Raw genomic sequence first — 17,516 nt, 5'->3', positions numbered from 1 at the left:
TGTTCCTATGGGAGCTATATGCAATAGTCGTCCGATCCGGCTCGTTCCGACTTATATACTACCTGCAATAGAAAGACAACTTTTGGGAAAGTTTCATGCAGATAGCTTAAAAACTGAGAGACTAGTTTGCATATAAACGGACGGACAGACGAACAGACGGACAGACGGACGGACAGACGGACATGGCTAGATCGACTCTACTAGTGATGCTGATCAAGAATATATATACTTTATAGGGTCGGAAACGTCTCCTTCACTGCGTTGCAAACTTCTGACTGAAATTATAATACCCTCTGCAAGGGTATAAAAATCGAACTCACAGTGCACCATAACAAAATAGATAATAAAAGAAGAGCGTAATAATGTCAACAACAAAAGGCATGTGCAAAAAGTTTAAATTGGACAAACTGGTTTAAAGAATGTATCACCCACACGATTGAAAAACACTGAGCACCGCGCTCAAATGGATAATTTAAAACCAATAATAAGCACCAGAAGAATATATTATGATTTAAATTTTAAACATCACATTGTAAGGTCCTTTTACACTATCGAAAGCTTTATATCGATAGTGACAAAAAATTGTATGACTCTAAATCAGCGCCTACAATTCCAAGTCTCGAGTTTATCTCCCACTGTACTTCTTTTAAATTTTGATACGGAAAATATACCATTGTATTAAATTAAATAAAATATATTAAATACAAATCATTGTTGCTTGATAAAATATATCAAGGAACAGAACCCATGAATTGATTCCCTGTTGTAGCGTATTTCCACAAATATCCATCCACCTTCCACCATCCGTTGGTGGTCCGTAAGGTTTTTCCGTTCCAAAAACTTCGCAGTTAGTCCGCCGTTAAAATTGGCGGACTTTGACGGACTAATTTATGCGATAGTTAGCCGATGTTTCAGCGGTGCAACCCTCTTTCCACGCAGTCCATCCCTGAAAAACTGTTGGGATTTTTGAAAAAACTGGATCTTCGGTTTCCACAGAGCACATCCACCTTTCGATTTCAGCTGATCTGAACAGCTGTGGCTCATGAAAACATAAACAAAGATGCTTGGCCTGTTGACTTTGTTTACGTTTTGACGAGCCACAGCTGTTCAGATCAGCTGAAATCGGAAAGTGGATGTGCTCTGTGGAAATCGGACTTTCACATTTTTTGAAAACTCCAACCGTTTCCAACGGATGGACTGTGTGGAAAGAGGGCATTAGAAATATATTCTTTTCTCACTTTTTGCTTTTATTAGAGCAGTTTTTTGTTGTATTCAAAACTACGCCCCTTCGATTTATCTAAAGTTCAATAACTTGTTTTTGATAAAAGTACATTTACTAAGTATGGGAGTAGACTCAAAAATCGTTTAACAACTGATAAAAAGAACAACAACGAAGAAAAAAAACATTTTTGCTGAATTTATTTATCTTCAGTGTAGATAGGATAAACAAAAAGTATGCACGCGCATATGATTCTGTTTAATTGGTGTGGGTGTCAAGCTCGTTGACCTTCACAAAACTATTCAAACAAGCTATGCCAGCGAAATTGGTTTGGCCAAGGTTATTGTACCGGAACAATTAGTAACAATTCGGAAAAGTTTAGATGGATAGAGATTTCTGTAGTATCCCGAATGAAGCGCAAAATAACTTAAATGTGAAGAATGCCCTTACGCAACCCTTAAGTTTCAATTGGGAAAAAAATAAGGAGTACTCACACAATTGTTATGATTATCCGTTAAATTTAGTCGCTATTTTTAACAAGATTCTTTAAATAAAAAAATTTTTTTGCTCAAACTAAACTTTTGTGGCGAGGGATTTTCATATGACCAATTCTACAACGTCTCAAAATGTATTTTAAAGATTCTCTGCTAGTTGTTGTGGCCGGGCTATCGATAGCCATATCGAATTTCGGCGCAGGGGGGATTTTATACTGGAAAATACTGAGTTGTTGTTATGGTCACCCCAAATGTTAAACGGCCGTTGACCCGGCAAATTTGAAACACGAGAGCCGGAGTTCGGGAAGGTGATAGGAGAAGAGGAGAGCCCATAACGAAAGTCACGGTCAAGGCGTTAAGGCTGCTGCGCTCCCCTCGCCAAGTAAAGTTTTTTTTGTGGTGCACGTGCGGATTACATAATCCCGGTACCTTGGTGCGACAATTTTTTTTTTGAGCTGCAGCAGCGCGCCAGTGTCCATAGGCAACAACAACGTGAAGTAAAAGAAAGCAGGACTGGGAAGCCTGAAGCGGCGAAAAAACTTGGTAAGTGATCGGTGTTCGAGAGTGAGGCCATGCTTATGGGCTTTTCATTCCAGAGCCGATCAGACCCAGTTACCAGTTTCAAAAATCAGCCAGGTCACCCAAGTTGGCCTGGCGATAATTTTTGTGAGGCCCGGACAATAAAGACGGCCAGAGATTTTTTGAAGAAAATTATTACGGCGTGGATGACCGACACGCTTACCAAGAGGCGGCAACGGGAGCCAGTCGGCTTCAGTCAGATTTTTTTTTGTTGTTATTAGATTTTTTTGAATAATTAATTGTTTTATCGTGTAGTGTTTGTTGTAAAATTGTATGATTATTTATTTAATGATAAGGGTTATTTACATTTTTTTTGGATATTAATTTTTATTTACACATAGGCCATAGTATCTACATCTTATTCAAATGTTTTAATTATTTACACTTTGAATACATACGGTCTACATGCATTATACTTACATCTACACATAAACGTATAATAACGTCTTATACCCATATTATTTATATTTAAATATTGTCGAATTGGTTGGTTTATTTGTATATATTTATATTTTATTTATATAAATTCATGAGTGGCCCAAGTGAACGTGGTGATTTGAGCCCGGAATAATATTAATTCATGTTCTCTGCGTATACAATTACATTCTTTTTTTTTTAATCCCTGGTAAAGAAAGAATAAACAACCTTAAGAGCTCTTACGGTAGGTCAGGGTCAAGAAGTATATAAATTTTTGGAAACCCGAGAACGTACACTGGGGTCCACAAGAGGGTAATATGTTGTAAAAACTAGTGAATAAGAATTATTAAAGGAAAATAAGAAAGACTAACATGGAGTAAAGATTAATTAATGGGAGAGAGGGGGGATATTAGTAAAAGGGGTACATAATGGTGCAATAAAAAAAAAAAACAAGAAATAAAGGTAAACAAAGGTATTTGGGGCAGCTGCAAGTATGTTGCTCAAGGCAGTCTGCATGGTCGGGAGGGATGAGCAGGTGACCTCCAGTTCAGCAGGAGGAGCCCAAAGAATTGCCAAACGTGTGTAGGTTTAAAAAAGACTAATATTTGTGTATTTTTTTTTGTTTATTCGTTGATTGAAATTTAAATTCAAAAATGACGGTGCAGTATAGAGTGTTGCGAAACGTAGGACATGAAAATCCAACGTTTTCTGTTGTTGTGTGAGAGGGCAGGGTTAGGGGAACCACGGCCCTGGAAAATCGAGTTAGCCGGGGCAGCCCGACTCACGCAGGACCACGCAGGTTCATAACATAGTCCACACTAAATGACATTAATTTGTTAAATTAAATATTTTTATAGCGGTTTAAAAAAGTGTTTCTATTACATTAACATTACAGAAAGCGTTTATTTTACATAGTGAGATCGACTATAAACTGTTCCTAAAACTGGATTACGTGGTCTTAGTCTGCGGTACTGTTCTTTATTTTATTGGTATAGGTCATTCGTTACGTGATCGGTTGGTATATTGCTTGTGGTGTGCGACGGTCACACTAATCAATAGAGATGGAAAAAGCCAATGATGCCCTGCTAAACATCGATAGTACCTAAATTTTAAAAATTTGATAAGCACCGCCCAACATTTTTCTCAAAAAAATCCAAAACTTGCTCACACAGATTAAAAAATAATTTTGTATCGGATGTGCCTCGTATGTATGAACATTATTTCCTAATCAAGTTAAATTTGCATTGTGTATGGAAAACCTGGCAGACCCGTGTATATACATATTTAAATACTTTATAAATGTTCACTTTCAAGCCCCAGAATCAGGCGGTCAGTTTCTTGTTCAGTGCTTCCACGGTGGCTTATTTTGTTAAATGGTTTGTTCGGACTCAATTTCTTTCTTTGTCGGTCAAGTTGGAATGACTTTTCTTTTCTTGCTGACGGCAACGAAGAGTCTTAAAAATTAATAATATTTAATTCCATTCAAAGAATTTAAAAACAATTTTTAAATTTCTCACATGAGTGCATTTCAGCAGATGTTAAGAATTTTAACAAGAGTTTTAATATATCAAACATCGATATGACCAATACTTCAAAAACATCGATGACATCGATGTTTCCGCGTTACAAGCGGTGAACTGCCTGTGTTGGGTTTGTGTTTTGCAGTGAAATGTTAGCGAAACGTCGAACTAACAGAGAAGATGGGTAAATATCGATAGGCTCTGTCAAACATCGATAGGATCGATATTTTGAAAACATCGATGACACCGATGATGGTAATGATGTTTCCCCACCTCTACGATCGCGCCGACTTGCAAAAAAAAAACAATAATATAATGTTTTGAGATTTTTTGTTATTTTGTATTATCTTTGTCTTTTTTGTGTGTCCTGTCCAATGGATGAGAAGCGCTACCTGAAGCGCAAGGAGAAGGCGCGCAGCGATGGCAACCGGGACCAGGTGGCGATCAGTTGCAAGCAATTGGGCGACTTCTACAACCAGCAGGGAAAACACAACGAGGCGGTTAGGGAATATGTCCAGGAGGCCCAGATTTATGCCGCCATGGGCAAGGAACTGGAAACGGCCAAGGCCAAGCGGATGGTGGGCGAGATGTACACCCTGCTGTGCGACTACGATGCCGCCAAGGATCACATAAACGATTACCTGAGTGAGTTGAGGGATTCCCTTCAATGCATATCTTTTTACTCCCCAAGCCTCTTCCCCAGAGATTGCAAAGCGCCTGAAGAACCAGGTGGAAGAGCAGCGGGCATACGCCACTCTCGGACGCGTTCACCTGCTCCATGGACAGACTCTGGCAGACAGTTCCGCCTCCGAAGCCATGGAGCAGCTCAAGTTGGCGGAGAAAAATTTCATTCGCAGCCTCCTGCTGATCAAAGAGTAGGTTTCTCCTGAAATAGACCCAATAAACTCCCGCTGGTCAGTCAAAGGACTCTCTAAAAATTTGGTTTTTCAATAACAGTGTTCCTACAGAATTTTTTATAAAAGTTCGTCTGTGCCATTAAAGTTCTTAAGTTTTAAGTTCAAGTATCATTTGCACAGACACACATTTCTTCATTTCATAAATTTTAAAATCAAAATATTTGTAGAAAGTGTGTCTTAGCTTAAAAATATCCCAAAAACACGAACGATTTTAAAAGGTTAAAATATTTAATTACTTTCGAAAACAATAACTCTAGAAAGAATGTCGTCAAGTTTTTAAATAGCGATCTTAAAATAAAGATAGATTATAATATAACTAGGCATACATATTCTTAAATGCTTGAAATAAGCGGAAGTAAAACAGCTTTCATTTTAATATGGTTTTCCCAATATTTTTAACCTTTTCCTCCGTTCTTTTCAGACTTTCGGGTCAAATTTCCAAAGTGGAGCAACTCGATATGCAAGCTCGCTGTTACCTGAACATCGGCGTGGTGAAAGAGCACATGGAGGCTTTCCAAGAGTCCATCGAGTACATCGACAAAGCCATTAAGATCAGCAAAACGCACGAACTGTGGGATCTGACCCACTTGTGCTACGTTTCGATGAGTTTGCTCTTTAATTGCAAAAAGAACGACACAACTTCGGCGCTGCGCTTCTGCAACATGGCTTTGCAGGTGGCCAAAAGGCTGCCCAATAAGGTTAAAAAGATCTGCGAGACGCTGATCACGAAGGCGGAGATCCTGATTAAGGCGGGCGACTTTGCCAGCGCCAAGCAAATACTCACAAAGGCTTATAAGAAAAACACGCCGGACGAGAACGATCGGGGAACTATTGAAAAGCAACTGAGAGTTGTGGTGAAGATCTGCCAGACGCTGGATGAACTGGTCCTTACCAGCTCCCTGGACTACGGCAAGTTGAAGAGCTTGTATGAGAAGCTGGGCGACGGTTGCTGTCATCTGATGAACTATGAGAAAGCTCTTACCTATTACCAAAAGATGTTGGAGAACGCAGAACTGAATCAGGAGAGCGGCAAAACTCTGGTGCCCATCTACGTGAGTCTCTATCAGACTTATCGCGACAGTGGGCAGTTTGACAAAGCCCTGGAGTACCTGTGGAAGGAGTTTGAGTTGAACCAGGATGTTCCCTCGGAGGCGTTTACCACTCTCTGCACCATTGCCGAGATATGCGAGCAGCAGTCGCATCCTTTCTGGACGGTCCATGACGTTTACCAGAAGGCTCTTCGGCAGGCCGACAAGGCTGGCAGCTCCTCTGACAAGCTGGAGAAGATAGCGCTGGTGAGGCTGAGGCGGCTGATGCTAAAGCACAATATGCAGGTTCTGGTTGAAAATCTGGAGGCGGAAGCCACAGCCAAGGGCATTGATTTGGACCAGGAAGAAAGCCTTGGCGATGAAGATGAGGATGCTGTGGCTGGTGGGACTTCTGTGCAGCAGAATACTCCAGACTGGGACGACGATTTCGACCTGGCAACGCTCACCGACTCGGATGCCAGTGATCTGGATGAGAGCGAGAAACCACGTCCTCAAAGAACCACCCGTGGAAACAGATCCCTAGTCATTAAGAAGAACAACAAGGGCGAGACGCAGCTGCATCAGGCGTGTATATCGGGCAACCTGGAGCTGGTCAGACGTCTCATCGACCAGGGCCACACGGTTAATGTGCGAGATCACGCTGGCTGGCTGCCACTCCATGAGGCCGCCAACCATGGTTTTCGGGACATTGTAGAGCTGTTGCTGGACAAAGGCGCCGCATCTGCCATTAACGACAAGGGCGGAACCAGTTGTGATGGCATTACTCCACTCTTTGACGCCTGCTCCAATGGATTCCTGGATGTGGCTGAACTTCTGCTGGACCGTGGAGCGGATGCCACTGTGCGGACGGACTACAATGAGACCTGTATCGCTGGTCTGGACAAGTGGCGGCAGGGAGCCCAGCTGGTGGATGGAGAGCAGGCGCAGTACGCCCAATTGCGCGAGCGACTCCTTCGCACACTTTTAAAGGTTGGCATCTGCAGTGACCGTAATGCTCGACCCCTTACCAATGCTAATGTAAAAAGACTGAGCAGTTCGGAGCTGGGAGGCCTATCGGAGGAAGAGGATGAAGAGGAGGCCCTTCAAGAGAGTAATCGAATATCGCTGAGGCACAACCGATCTGCAAGTGAATATGGTGCTAACAAATCCGGTAGCTCAACCCAGCCAAGTGCCAGCAAAGAATACAGGAGTGTTATGGCGCAGCTTAAAAGACCCAGTCGCCTAAACGATGATTCTCCCAGTACCAGTAATACAAGCAAGAAGAAACGCAATGCCTTTCTTAAAGATGATGAGGTGGATGCGGATAATTGGCTGATCGATGATGTGGGTCCGGAACGCAAACGCAAGCGCATTAACTCAGGAGACCTTTGTAGGCGTCCCTCTAAGGAGAACCTTCAAGACTCAGCCTTGTCCCTGCCTGCAAACTGGGAGGAGGATTTGCTCCAGGCCACTCCAGAGATGGAATATTCGCAGCGGCAGAAGCAAATGCGGAAACTTACCCTCTCCCGCTCATCGAGCATGAGTAGCAATCATAGCAGTTCAGCTGCACCAAGTCGGAGAAAGCATCAGGCCACTCTGATGGACAGTGGCTTCAGTAGGTTCCGAAGCGAAAGTCCTCTGGGCAGTGAATCGTCGCAGGATGGCGCTGCTTCTGTGATCAGCCTGCGCACCATTGAACCCGACTCCACCACGAGCACTATTCAACTGCTCATCTCTCCGTCCAAATCGTCGCCTATTAAAGTACAAACTACTCCTGTTTTGGCCACTACTGTGTCATTTAAAGTTAAAGTGCAGGACGAGCTGCTATTAGTTCCTGTCGAACGCAAGAAACTGCAGGACATCAACATACGTTGGCTGGCTGAGGAAGCCGGAAGACGTTATAACAAGTATGCATTGGCAGAACAAATTCTTTAAAACGCTGATCGCAATTAAAATTTCTAGGTTGACAGGCCTAACACCTCTCCTACGACTGAAGACCGCCGATGGCTTCGCCTATGAGGAAACGGATGCGGTGAGTGTGGCTCTCGAGCAAAACATGTTAATGGCCACCATTCTGGATTGGAAAATCTCACCCCTTTCGCAACGATACGAGGAGATGTGCCACCAAGTGCAGAAGAGTAAGAACATTTTGTACTATGAACTCCCTTCAAAATCCTTAGGTACTTACAGACATGTTCATTAATTTCAGCCGTGGACAACAAGGTAAAGCTGCTTTTGGAGCGCTCACAAAACACTCAAATGTTGGAGCTCTCCGGATTGTGGATGCGGGCACAGCAAACTGAGCCCATTTTCAAAGCCCTTCTTCATCAAGCTCGACTGACGGTTTTGGATCTCTCCCGAAACTTCATTGCCAACGAAGGATGTCAACAGTTGGCCAAGTCACTGCCCACGTTGCTCCAACTCAAGGCGTTGCGACTGCAATGCAATGCGATTGGCTCCCAGGGCTTGGAGGCCCTGCTCTGCGGCCAGGGCATGGATAGCCTAGAGCTTTTGGAGGAGCTAAATCTTAGCCAGAATCCGTTGGGAAATGCCAGCCTAAGGATACTGCACAGGTTTTGTGCCAGTCCCGCTGGTCGAGCTCTGACTTCTCTACAAATTGCTCAGTGTGAGCTAACGGAGTTGCAGGACTTCGACCTGGGATTCAACCAACTAAAAAGCTTCGACATCAGCTTCAATCAACTCACCCAGCAAAGTGTGCGCCAGTTGACAGATAAGCTGAACAGTTGTCGTCTGGAGCAATTGGTTCTCAGCTATGTGCGCTGGCCGTTGGACGAGGCCAGTGGATTTGCTTTGGGTGAGCGATTAGTATCTCTTCTAGAAGGTGGCACATGCGAACGATTTGTGCGGCTAGAACTCGCCGGCTGTGGTTTAAATGATGCCCACCTGTACCAAATTTGCCAACACTTGGCCAAATCCAAGCAACTGCAATGGCTGGATATCAGTGATAATGTTAGGCTAAGTGGAACGGCCCTTGGATATATCCTAGATGAACTACCCCAACTGCGCTCCCTGCTGGCCACCAATTGCAGAAGTCTTCTGGACGACACTCGACTCCAGAAAATCGAACAACAAAAGCAGCTGCCACGCCGCTTCGACCTAACAATCGATGAGCAGGTGTTCTCCATGCCCGGCGCCCTGGAGACCCTTCAGTCCATTTGGCAGCTTCTGTTCGGCGACAAGGCCAAGATGTTGGCCACATCGAACAGGCGGAAAGGTGGCAGGCGATACAAGGGGATCATCAAACTTTTGGCCGACGGAAACGATGCGGAATAGCGTTGTCTCATCATGTATAAGCCATTTTAATTTTGTTTTATTTTTATTGTTTGACAATGACATACATACATATATAGCAAATCTGAGTACCCCTCTTATCGTTTGGCTGATACCAGTACGCCAAATTGTAGACCCTAAGTAGGACAAACACTTAGTCCCCACTGGACTTATCTTATCAGTGGATGATTGCTGGCGAAACAATTTGCGATGGTCTAGATTCTAGACTTTGGGGGTGAATGAGGCAAAGAGCGGGAACACTCGAGTGGAAGAAGAGTCTAAAAGTTAACTTGAAGACTATTTACTCACTTCTCCAGGTCTTTTTTAACTTGAGGTATTTGCCATGGCTTTCAAATTATCAAGAAAAAGACTAATTTTTGTTTCTTGTTATTATTACTTATTGTACTTTATTAATCGGATTTGTGAATGTGATTGCAATGAGCATGATGGCGACTGAGGTGAATGATGATGAGGAATCCTGCTTTGCACTGGCTTAGGCATTGCCCTTGGCAGCCTCGTACATGTTTCGCGAGATGATGAGGCGCTGGATCTGGGAGGTACCTTCGTAGATCTGGTAGATCTTGGCATCACGCATTAGCTTCTCCACGGGATACTCGCTGTTGAAGCCGTTGCCTCCAAAGATCTGGACGGCATCGGAGGCGATCTTGTTGGCCATATCGGCGGCATGACACTTGGCAATGGAGGCGTAGTAGCTGTTGCGCCTGCCCTGGTCGATTTCCCAGGCGGACAGACGCCACGCCAGACGGGAGGTCTCCACGCCGATGGCCATGTCGGCCAGCATGAACTGCACAGCCTGGTGGTGAGCGATGGGCACACCGAAGGTCTTGCGTTCCAGCGCATACTTCAGAGCCTCGTCCATGCAACGCTGAGCCAAGCCAACGGCTCCGGCGGCCACTGGAGGACGGGTCTTGTCGAAGGTTCCCATGGCGATCTTGAAGCCAGCTCCCTCGCCAATCAGCACGTTCTCTTTGGGCACACGCACGTCCTCGAAGGTGATGCCACGCGTATCGGAGGCGCGCTGTCCCATGTTCAGCTCCTTGCGACCGGGCGTTAGTCCGGGCGAGTCGCGCTCCACGATGAATCCGGTGAAGGCCTTGCTGGGCGGGCACTTGGGATCGGGATTGGTGCGGGCCAGCACAAAGTACCAGTTGGCCACGCCACCGTTGGTGATCCACATCTTTTGGCCGTTGATGATGTACTCGTCGCCCTTCTTCTCGGCGCGCGTCTTGATGCCGGACACATCGGATCCTGCTCCGGGTTCAGTGACACCGTAGGCGGCCACCAGCGGCTCCTCGAGCAGACGTCCCAGGTACTTCTTCTTCTGTTCCTTGTTACCGGACAGGATCACAGGAGTTTGCTAAGAAAATGCCAAGGACTTAGCTCATCTGACGAGGAATAGAGATCAGTTGAAAAACTTACGCCCAGACTGCTAGCCTCCAGGGCGGTCATGATGCCGGTGCAGCCGTAGGCCAGTTCCTCGGCCGCCAGGCAGGTGGTGAACACGTCGAGATCCAGGCCACCAATATCAGCAGGAATGTGGTTGTTCATCAGGCCCAGCTCCCAGGCCTTCTTGATGATGGGCCACGGATACTCGCCGCTCTTGTCGTACTGGGCGGCCACTGGGATGATCTCCTCGCGGGTGAACTTGCGGGTCAACTCCTGCATCTGCAGCTGATCCTCGGTGAGTGCAAAGGAGGTACCATTGGGGGAGACGTGGGACACGGCGGCATAGGCGCGGCTTTGGGACACCAGCTGGCGCAGGGCGGGCGCAGCAAGCTGTTATAGGAAAAATTGCAAACCAAATTCATTTATTAACGAATAACGAAATATTACAAAACACTAGTGTTAGCCTTTTCAAATTTTTTGTTTGAGATTATCTTACAATAATATTTTCTAAGCAAACACTTATTAAGTTATGGTAACGTTTTGTTTAAAATAATTTTTTTATAATTATTTTTGAAAATTTAAAATTTTGTAATATACTTTCTTTATAAATTCAACTGACAAAGGTAACTTTTTTTTATTTTCGCCCTAAATAGATGTTGTTTTTATTGTGTTTTAAATGAGAAAACATTGGTTTAGTCACATTAAATATACGTTTAACTTACAAAAAGACTTGACCGTCAATTAAGTTCAACTTATTAAATAACGAATCACAACTTTTTTGTATGATCGCAGGTCAGAAGCCCGCCCTTTATTATGATTTTGCAAACAAAGTAAAATAATTAAAGGTTGTATCAGGCCTGCCAATAAAGTTCGCATTCCGATTTAAATCGAATGCAAAAACAAGCCGCCATTAGACGCCGCTAATAATAATTTTTCGAGGGGGGCAAAGTACAGATGATTGCTGGCAGACAGGCAACAACAAATGTGTTTACGAAACGGCACCCACTAGTGCATACTTATGTACATAAATATGTATATGTAAACCTTAATCGCGGACGATCAACAGTTTTTGTCGTCACTAGTCTGAGAGAACTTTGAACCCTAAACTTTTCATATATTGTACATTGTCCTTGCGTTGTTTTGTCCGCTTTCTCCGCGGTATAAATCAACCAATATGCTCACCTTGTTGAGGAACGCCATTGGGTTATGGGTTTATTTTCGTACTTTACTAAGATTTAACTAGGTCGCCTTGCTAACTCGTCGCTGGCTGGCAGCGAACTGATCCAAACGAGTTGCCCGATGTGCCGGTAAAGCGATATATGTACATGTCTTTATAGCAGCGACGCTTTTGGACATTGGACTTTGTTGCGCTGGCATCGCAAAAGCTACAGAATCACGGTGACGAACGAACCACAGACATATGTATGTACGCAAATGCAGGAGGGAGAGATAAGGGAAGATGCCCTCGACTTTCATATGCGCTCCAGAGCTTCTCGGAGAGAGTTTAAGGTTGGTTTTTATTTGTTGTCTGATTTTATTTTAAACATTCTTTGCTTACTAACCCAGCAGCTTATATTGACAAATGCTATATAATTATAAATTTATCTCTTTAAAATGAACTCAATACCATAAAACAAATTAATATCATCAGATCGTCAGATTTATTGGTTATAAAATATAAGAAAAGTAATTTAAATTTTAAGTATTGCCATTCATTTTAAATTCATTAAAAAATATACGTTCCTTTTAAAATTGGAATTTTCTTTTATATTCTTCCGTTATAACAAAAGTACATTATTTGTATGACGTGAGACACACCCCCTTTTTTAACAAGCCAATGTACCCTAATAAATACCCTACGTTATAAGCACAACAAAACTACGTAAGATTCAACAAACGACGTAAGGGTAAAAGCTTTCGGTTTGCAACGTAACGCAACGTTTTTTAAAAGAAGGTTTGAGTGCTATTAATGGGTATGTTAGGCGTTAAAGTTAATAAGTAATAATTCAATAAGAGCTAGGCAAGATCTAGAAAATACCTTTTAAATTTATAATTACTCTATTTTTGAAAATTATTTTTATTAATGTTTAAATTTGTAATCCTTTTGTTCAAAACATATTAAATAATTTTAACGTACGTATTTTTAAAAATATTATATTTGCTGAAACGAATGTGCAAAAGTATATACACTTTCATTGGTGGTTTTAGATAAAAAACCTGTGATGGTAGGTGCTTAATTTAATACTTTATCAATTTTGCATCGTGTGATTGTCTAGTACAAATATAAACTTAAACTTTCTTAAACAATTTTTTTCTATAAAATTTACTGAGTAAAAACTAGTCGAGAGTTTCTCCTACCACCTGTTAGGCCCTTGAAAATTGGGGTATACTTTCGCGCTTGACACAAATAGATGAGACATGTTCCTCTTCTGGCTGCGTTAAAAATAACAGAGTGATATACACAAAGTGTTTGCCAGCCTCCGCCGCCGATAAAATCTCCAGCGAAACGAATTGGGAGTCCGTGACACAGTTGACAGCCAGATATAAAAAACAGAGCACTACGTGGCCAGGCACGAAGGCATCATTAAATCAGCATCCGCAGCTATCCAAAATCGCAATCAGCCGTGGGAGTGGGACATCTCTTATCAGCCAGGCGCATAAAACTGGGTCCGGTTAAAGCTCTTCCGTCAGGACGACGACGAACGGGCACCCGATTGTGAGCCGAAGAGGTTCGGGTGGTGCGACGGCGGATGAAGAGTCCTGTGGCATCTAAGGCACAACTGGGATAGCTGGCTCTAGGCTGCCTGCCTGCCAGTCAGTCATTTGACATTGCTCCTGCGAGAAGGTTGTCCACGCTCCGAGCCCAAATCCTCCGTCGCCCCCATCGCGTCCGCAAGTCTGCCATAGTGTATGTGTTTTCTGTGCTCCCCACTCCCATTTCTGGGATACATATAGAAGAGTGCCACCGCCACCATACCATACTGTACCATACCATACCATACCATACCGAAAATCCCCTCGTGGAGCTGTGAAAAATTAAACAAGTGTTACCTAAGCCCAAACCGAACAAAAACCAAACCAAACAGAAAACACACAGAAAGGAATCAGCAGTTGAAGGTTGCGGCAAGATGGCCCAGTTTGTGACCCACATCCAGCCCACGCTGATGGAGGCGTCCCAAGGTCATGTGCCCCACCACCACGGACATCAGGTGGGTGTGCCGCACTCGTCGCATCTGCCCCACTCTGGGCACAACATGCCCTCGCCGCCCACCCACAACCACCACCACGGTGGCCATGGACATGGTCACCAGCTCCACACCAGCGGTGCTCATCATGGATCAGCCGGTGGCCATTCGCATCCGACGCAAAAGCAGTCGCACCACTCAACCACCGGTCACGCTCCCAAGACGCAGCACCACAGCCCGCCCTCGAGGGTGCACTCACCGCCGGCGGAGCACCATGCGGATCATGTGGGCCACTACGAGTACTTCCAGCATCAGCATGAGCAGATCTTCCACCACGAAGGAGCCAATGGAAGCGCCAGCCACAAGCAGCAAGCCCACCACCATCCCAACAAGCACGAGCACTGCCCCACAGGACACCAGAGCGCGGTGAGTTGTCCTGCCCAGGATTACATCATTGGTAGCTCGGGAATGGGTTATTCCTCCCCTAATATAGATAGTCACTTGAGCAAAAGTCGAAGGGGACGAAATTAGAGGTCAACACCTAGTTGCCCAAAGGAATGGGTTGCCGTCATAAAAGTTAGAGCTACTTTTATTAGTTGCCATAATTTTTTCATGCTCTAAAACATTTCAAGGGGAACGTTAAAATCCTAAAATGTTAAGGAACTTCTTTAAACTCTTTCTCATATTCTTCTTGACGTAAAGGTCAGAAGTCTTACAAATGTGTTACGCTGTGTTACCAGTTTTTTTAAATATTTTTTTGGAATATTGCACTGACCATACTATATCCAAACTTTATTTTGAAAAATAAATTATAGTTTTGAATTGAATTAGAAAATAGTAAAACATCGTTCATAGGTCAAATTTCAAGGACATCTAAGATAGCCACGGAACTTGGTAAAGACCCTTCCGATTTGGTCGAGTTCACATCTAACTTAATTTAGACAGTGATAATGTCTTCAACTTGCGCTCAGCTGCAAACTTTTACATATAAGGTTAACTCACCCTTCAGTACAACAATGAATCACAACTTTTTGAGGCATCATCTCGCAGCAAAACTCCAGACCACCGCAACCCATCCCAGCGATGACGCAATAGTAATCCTTGGACCGACTCGGTCCAATGCCATGTGAGTCATCGGCAGTGCGCTTCCGTTGTCCTTGCGGGGGCATTAACAACTCCTGCTGGCGCCTGGCATCTCCAAGGCATCAAATTCGGGCGGCTCCTCTGACCAGAGAAATCCTGGCGTCGCCAAGCCATTTAAAGCTCTTTTTCGCAATCTTCGGGGTTTGTTTGGCCTTTATAAATAGCCACCATGCTAAACGCTCTAGCTAACCGTGCTCTTTACCGCACTCTTTACTTTGGCATAGCCCGATGTCTGGTCTCTGTTCTCGGGTCTATTATATTCTTATTTGTTGTTCGGAGGCTCTCTAGTTCGACGGGGCGCATTCGAAAATATTTCAGAAAACGACTCAAATCGCTCGGTGCGGCTGCCGCGTGAGGCCCTCTAGACAATATTTAGATATATACGCATATATATTTGATTTTATTGGCCCCTAAAAGTTTGGACAAACTGGGTGATCTGGGCAAATGGAGACGCTCAAGAAACGCTTCCCATCGCTGCAGAGTTTGGGCGTAAGTTTCGCGACACCTTGGACTAAAATTTATATAATGCGGTGGCTAGCTCCCCAAAAAAATAGCCCGCCAAGCATCTGTTTTGGGTCGCCCTATAAATACAATTACAAATCCGACAGCCAAATTGGCCAGCGAATCGTGCGGTGAATTTTTACATTTTTTCATCATTTTGTGCGTGTGCCGTGCTCCTTTTTTCGCCATACTCCCTTGTCCCTCGGGTGCAGTGAACTGAACACGGTGAAAATGTTTCCATTTTCTGCTCCCATTCCCCCAGAAATTACCCACGATATGGCGACTTTGGCGTGCCCAATTTGCGTTGCGCTTTTTGGGGTCGTCAAAATTATGGGCAATCAGCTCATCTAGCTGGTAATTTACTTAAGGCATTGCCTCAAAACATTCCTGCCACGTCGTTTTTTAAGGGGCTGCGCGGAGGGTCGCTGAAATATCATATTGCTGGCGACAAGCTACCTCGACATCGATGCTAACACAAATATTAACTTAAATATAGGGAGGTGTAAAGAACTGTTTTGTCGCTTCGAACTATGGATAGTCTTTTGGATATTACTAAAGGGTTAATAAAAGTGGAGCAATGGAACAGAATGCTTAAACAATTGCTTACTTACATTATTGAGATTGTTAATCCATCATTTAGGACAATCGTTAAGCACCATTTTTTAAATCCTTATAACCAAATTATTATTTTTATTAAATATTATTAAGACCCATATTTGAAAATGCATAAATTAAATTGGTTATCTTATTTATGCTATTTCTTAACTTTTTTAACCAAATATTTAACAAAGACTCTCTAAGAAAATAAAATTCGTTTAAAAAACTGTCCCACAACATTACCAAATTAATTAGAATTAATGTAGGTTCAATAGTTTGTTTAAATTTCCGTATCCCCATACCATTTAAAAAAAAAACCCAATTAGAACTTTTAAACTCGTGCCCTGGTTATTTCCCTTTGGGGAATCTTAAGCTTGCCTGAGGCTACGTAAAATAATTAAAAATCTATCAATTGCATGCGAGCAAAGGCAGATTGCCCCTTTAAATTATTAATTGAGCCATACGGAAATGACAATGGCCAGGAATTGAGAGTGTATAACGATTGGAGTGGAGTGCCTTGTGACATGCGAATAAGCCATTTGGTTTTGGGCCAACCCTGCCAGCAAAACTCAAACCAACTCGATGGGCTTTTGGCTTTAAAGTGCGAACAGGAAACCCCTTCGGCCGGACTGTTGGATAAGAAAACAAACAACTGGCCAATGTTTGGCCAGGCGGTAAAGGCCAGAGCTTAATGGAAGCTATTTAATTAAATTCAAAATGCGGCTGCCACCTTGCCAACCAAGTTGCCACCCCCTTTAGCCCATTTAATTACCTGCAACGTGATTCACGCACACTCATTCCTTTATTTACTGCACAATTTGTCCCGGTCACGATGCAATTTGAAATGCAGTTTTATGCAACCGCTCGAAAGGGTGGATTTTTGATGGCAGCAGGGGTTTCTTTCTCCCCCGAGGGGTGGGTTGCCTCTCTAAGAACCCAAATTGATGGCACTGCCTTTGCCTTACTTGGCACAACGTGACCGGGAATGCATACGCATCCGATTCGGATTTTCGACCTTTGAATGTGGTGCCAAAGGGTGTGGGGTGGTGATTTTCGGGTGGGATTTTCGAATTGGACTCGTCCGAAACCCAGTTCGAAACGGGAAGTAAACAACATTCAGTTGTGCGGTGCGTCTGCGCAAAAGTTAATCCCCAGCTGGAAGGAAACATAGCCCATCATCATCCATCAGCCGTCAACCAACTGTGGATTGTGTGCACT

General features: G+C 43.8%; 4 protein-coding genes across 7 annotated transcripts in view; 2 read left to right on the top strand and 2 right to left on the bottom strand.

Annotated features, from left to right (window-relative positions):
- The window catches only part of LOC128258827 (signal peptide, CUB and EGF-like domain-containing protein 1), a 51,477-nt gene extending 49,623 nt beyond the window's left edge, over window positions 1–1,854 (bottom strand). For all 4 annotated transcript variants that reach the window (XM_052990734.1, XM_052990733.1, XM_052990730.1 and 1 more), the window contains exon 1: window positions 1,714–1,854. The gene's annotated coding sequence lies outside the window, so the exon portion shown is untranslated. The remainder of the gene's footprint in view (window positions 1–1,713) is intronic.
- A 2,539-nt stretch (window positions 1,855–4,393) lies between these two features.
- LOC128258822 (tonsoku-like protein) lies at window positions 4,394–9,554 on the top strand. The gene is made up of 5 exons (XM_052990724.1): window positions 4,394–4,874; window positions 4,933–5,104; window positions 5,568–8,081; window positions 8,137–8,312; window positions 8,384–9,554. Exons 1-5 carry the CDS (start codon window positions 4,604–4,606, stop codon window positions 9,466–9,468), a joined length of 4,218 nt encoding a protein of 1,405 aa, XP_052846684.1. The 5' UTR covers window positions 4,394–4,603; the 3' UTR covers window positions 9,469–9,554.
- A 307-nt stretch (window positions 9,555–9,861) lies between these two features.
- On the bottom strand, window positions 9,862–12,210 carry LOC128258833 (probable medium-chain specific acyl-CoA dehydrogenase, mitochondrial). Its single transcript, XM_052990761.1, has 3 exons — window positions 12,055–12,210; window positions 10,906–11,262; window positions 9,862–10,843 (listed from the first exon to the last, which is right to left on the bottom strand). Exons 1-3 carry the CDS (start codon window positions 12,070–12,072, stop codon window positions 9,959–9,961), a joined length of 1,260 nt encoding a protein of 419 aa, XP_052846721.1. The 5' UTR covers window positions 12,073–12,210; the 3' UTR covers window positions 9,862–9,958.
- Window positions 12,211–13,225: 1,015 nt separating this feature from the next.
- The window catches only part of LOC128258821 (ankyrin-2), a 61,215-nt gene continuing 56,924 nt past the window's right edge, over window positions 13,226–17,516 (top strand). Inside the window, 1 exon segment of the mRNA XM_052990723.1 lies at window positions 13,226–14,483. Coding sequence (XP_052846683.1) covers window positions 14,001–14,483 — 483 coding nt within the window. The 5' untranslated portion in view covers window positions 13,226–14,000.

This window comes from Drosophila gunungcola (assembly GCF_025200985.1).
Source record: "Drosophila gunungcola strain Sukarami chromosome 3L unlocalized genomic scaffold, Dgunungcola_SK_2 000003F, whole genome shotgun sequence".
Taxonomy (NCBI): Eukaryota; Metazoa; Arthropoda; class Insecta; order Diptera; family Drosophilidae; genus Drosophila; species Drosophila gunungcola.
Note: the sequence above shows the minus strand (reverse complement) of the source record. Positions and strands in the feature narration are given on the sequence as shown.

Coding starts and splice junctions, on each gene's coding strand:
- LOC128258822 (XM_052990724.1), top strand. CDS start 4,604: ATGGATGAGAAGCGCTACCTGAAGCGCAAGGAGAAGGCGCGCAGCGAT. Junction 4,875..4,932: donor TCACATAAACGATTACCTGA/GTGAGTTGAGGG, acceptor CCTCTTCCCCAG/AGATTGCAAAGCGCCTGAAG. Junction 8,313..8,383: donor GTGCCACCAAGTGCAGAAGA/GTAAGAACATTT, acceptor CATTAATTTCAG/CCGTGGACAACAAGGTAAAG.
- LOC128258833 (XM_052990761.1), bottom strand. Junction 10,844..10,905: donor TGGAGGCTAGCAGTCTGGGC/GTAAGTTTTTCA, acceptor GCATTTTCTTAG/CAAACTCCTGTGATCCTGTC.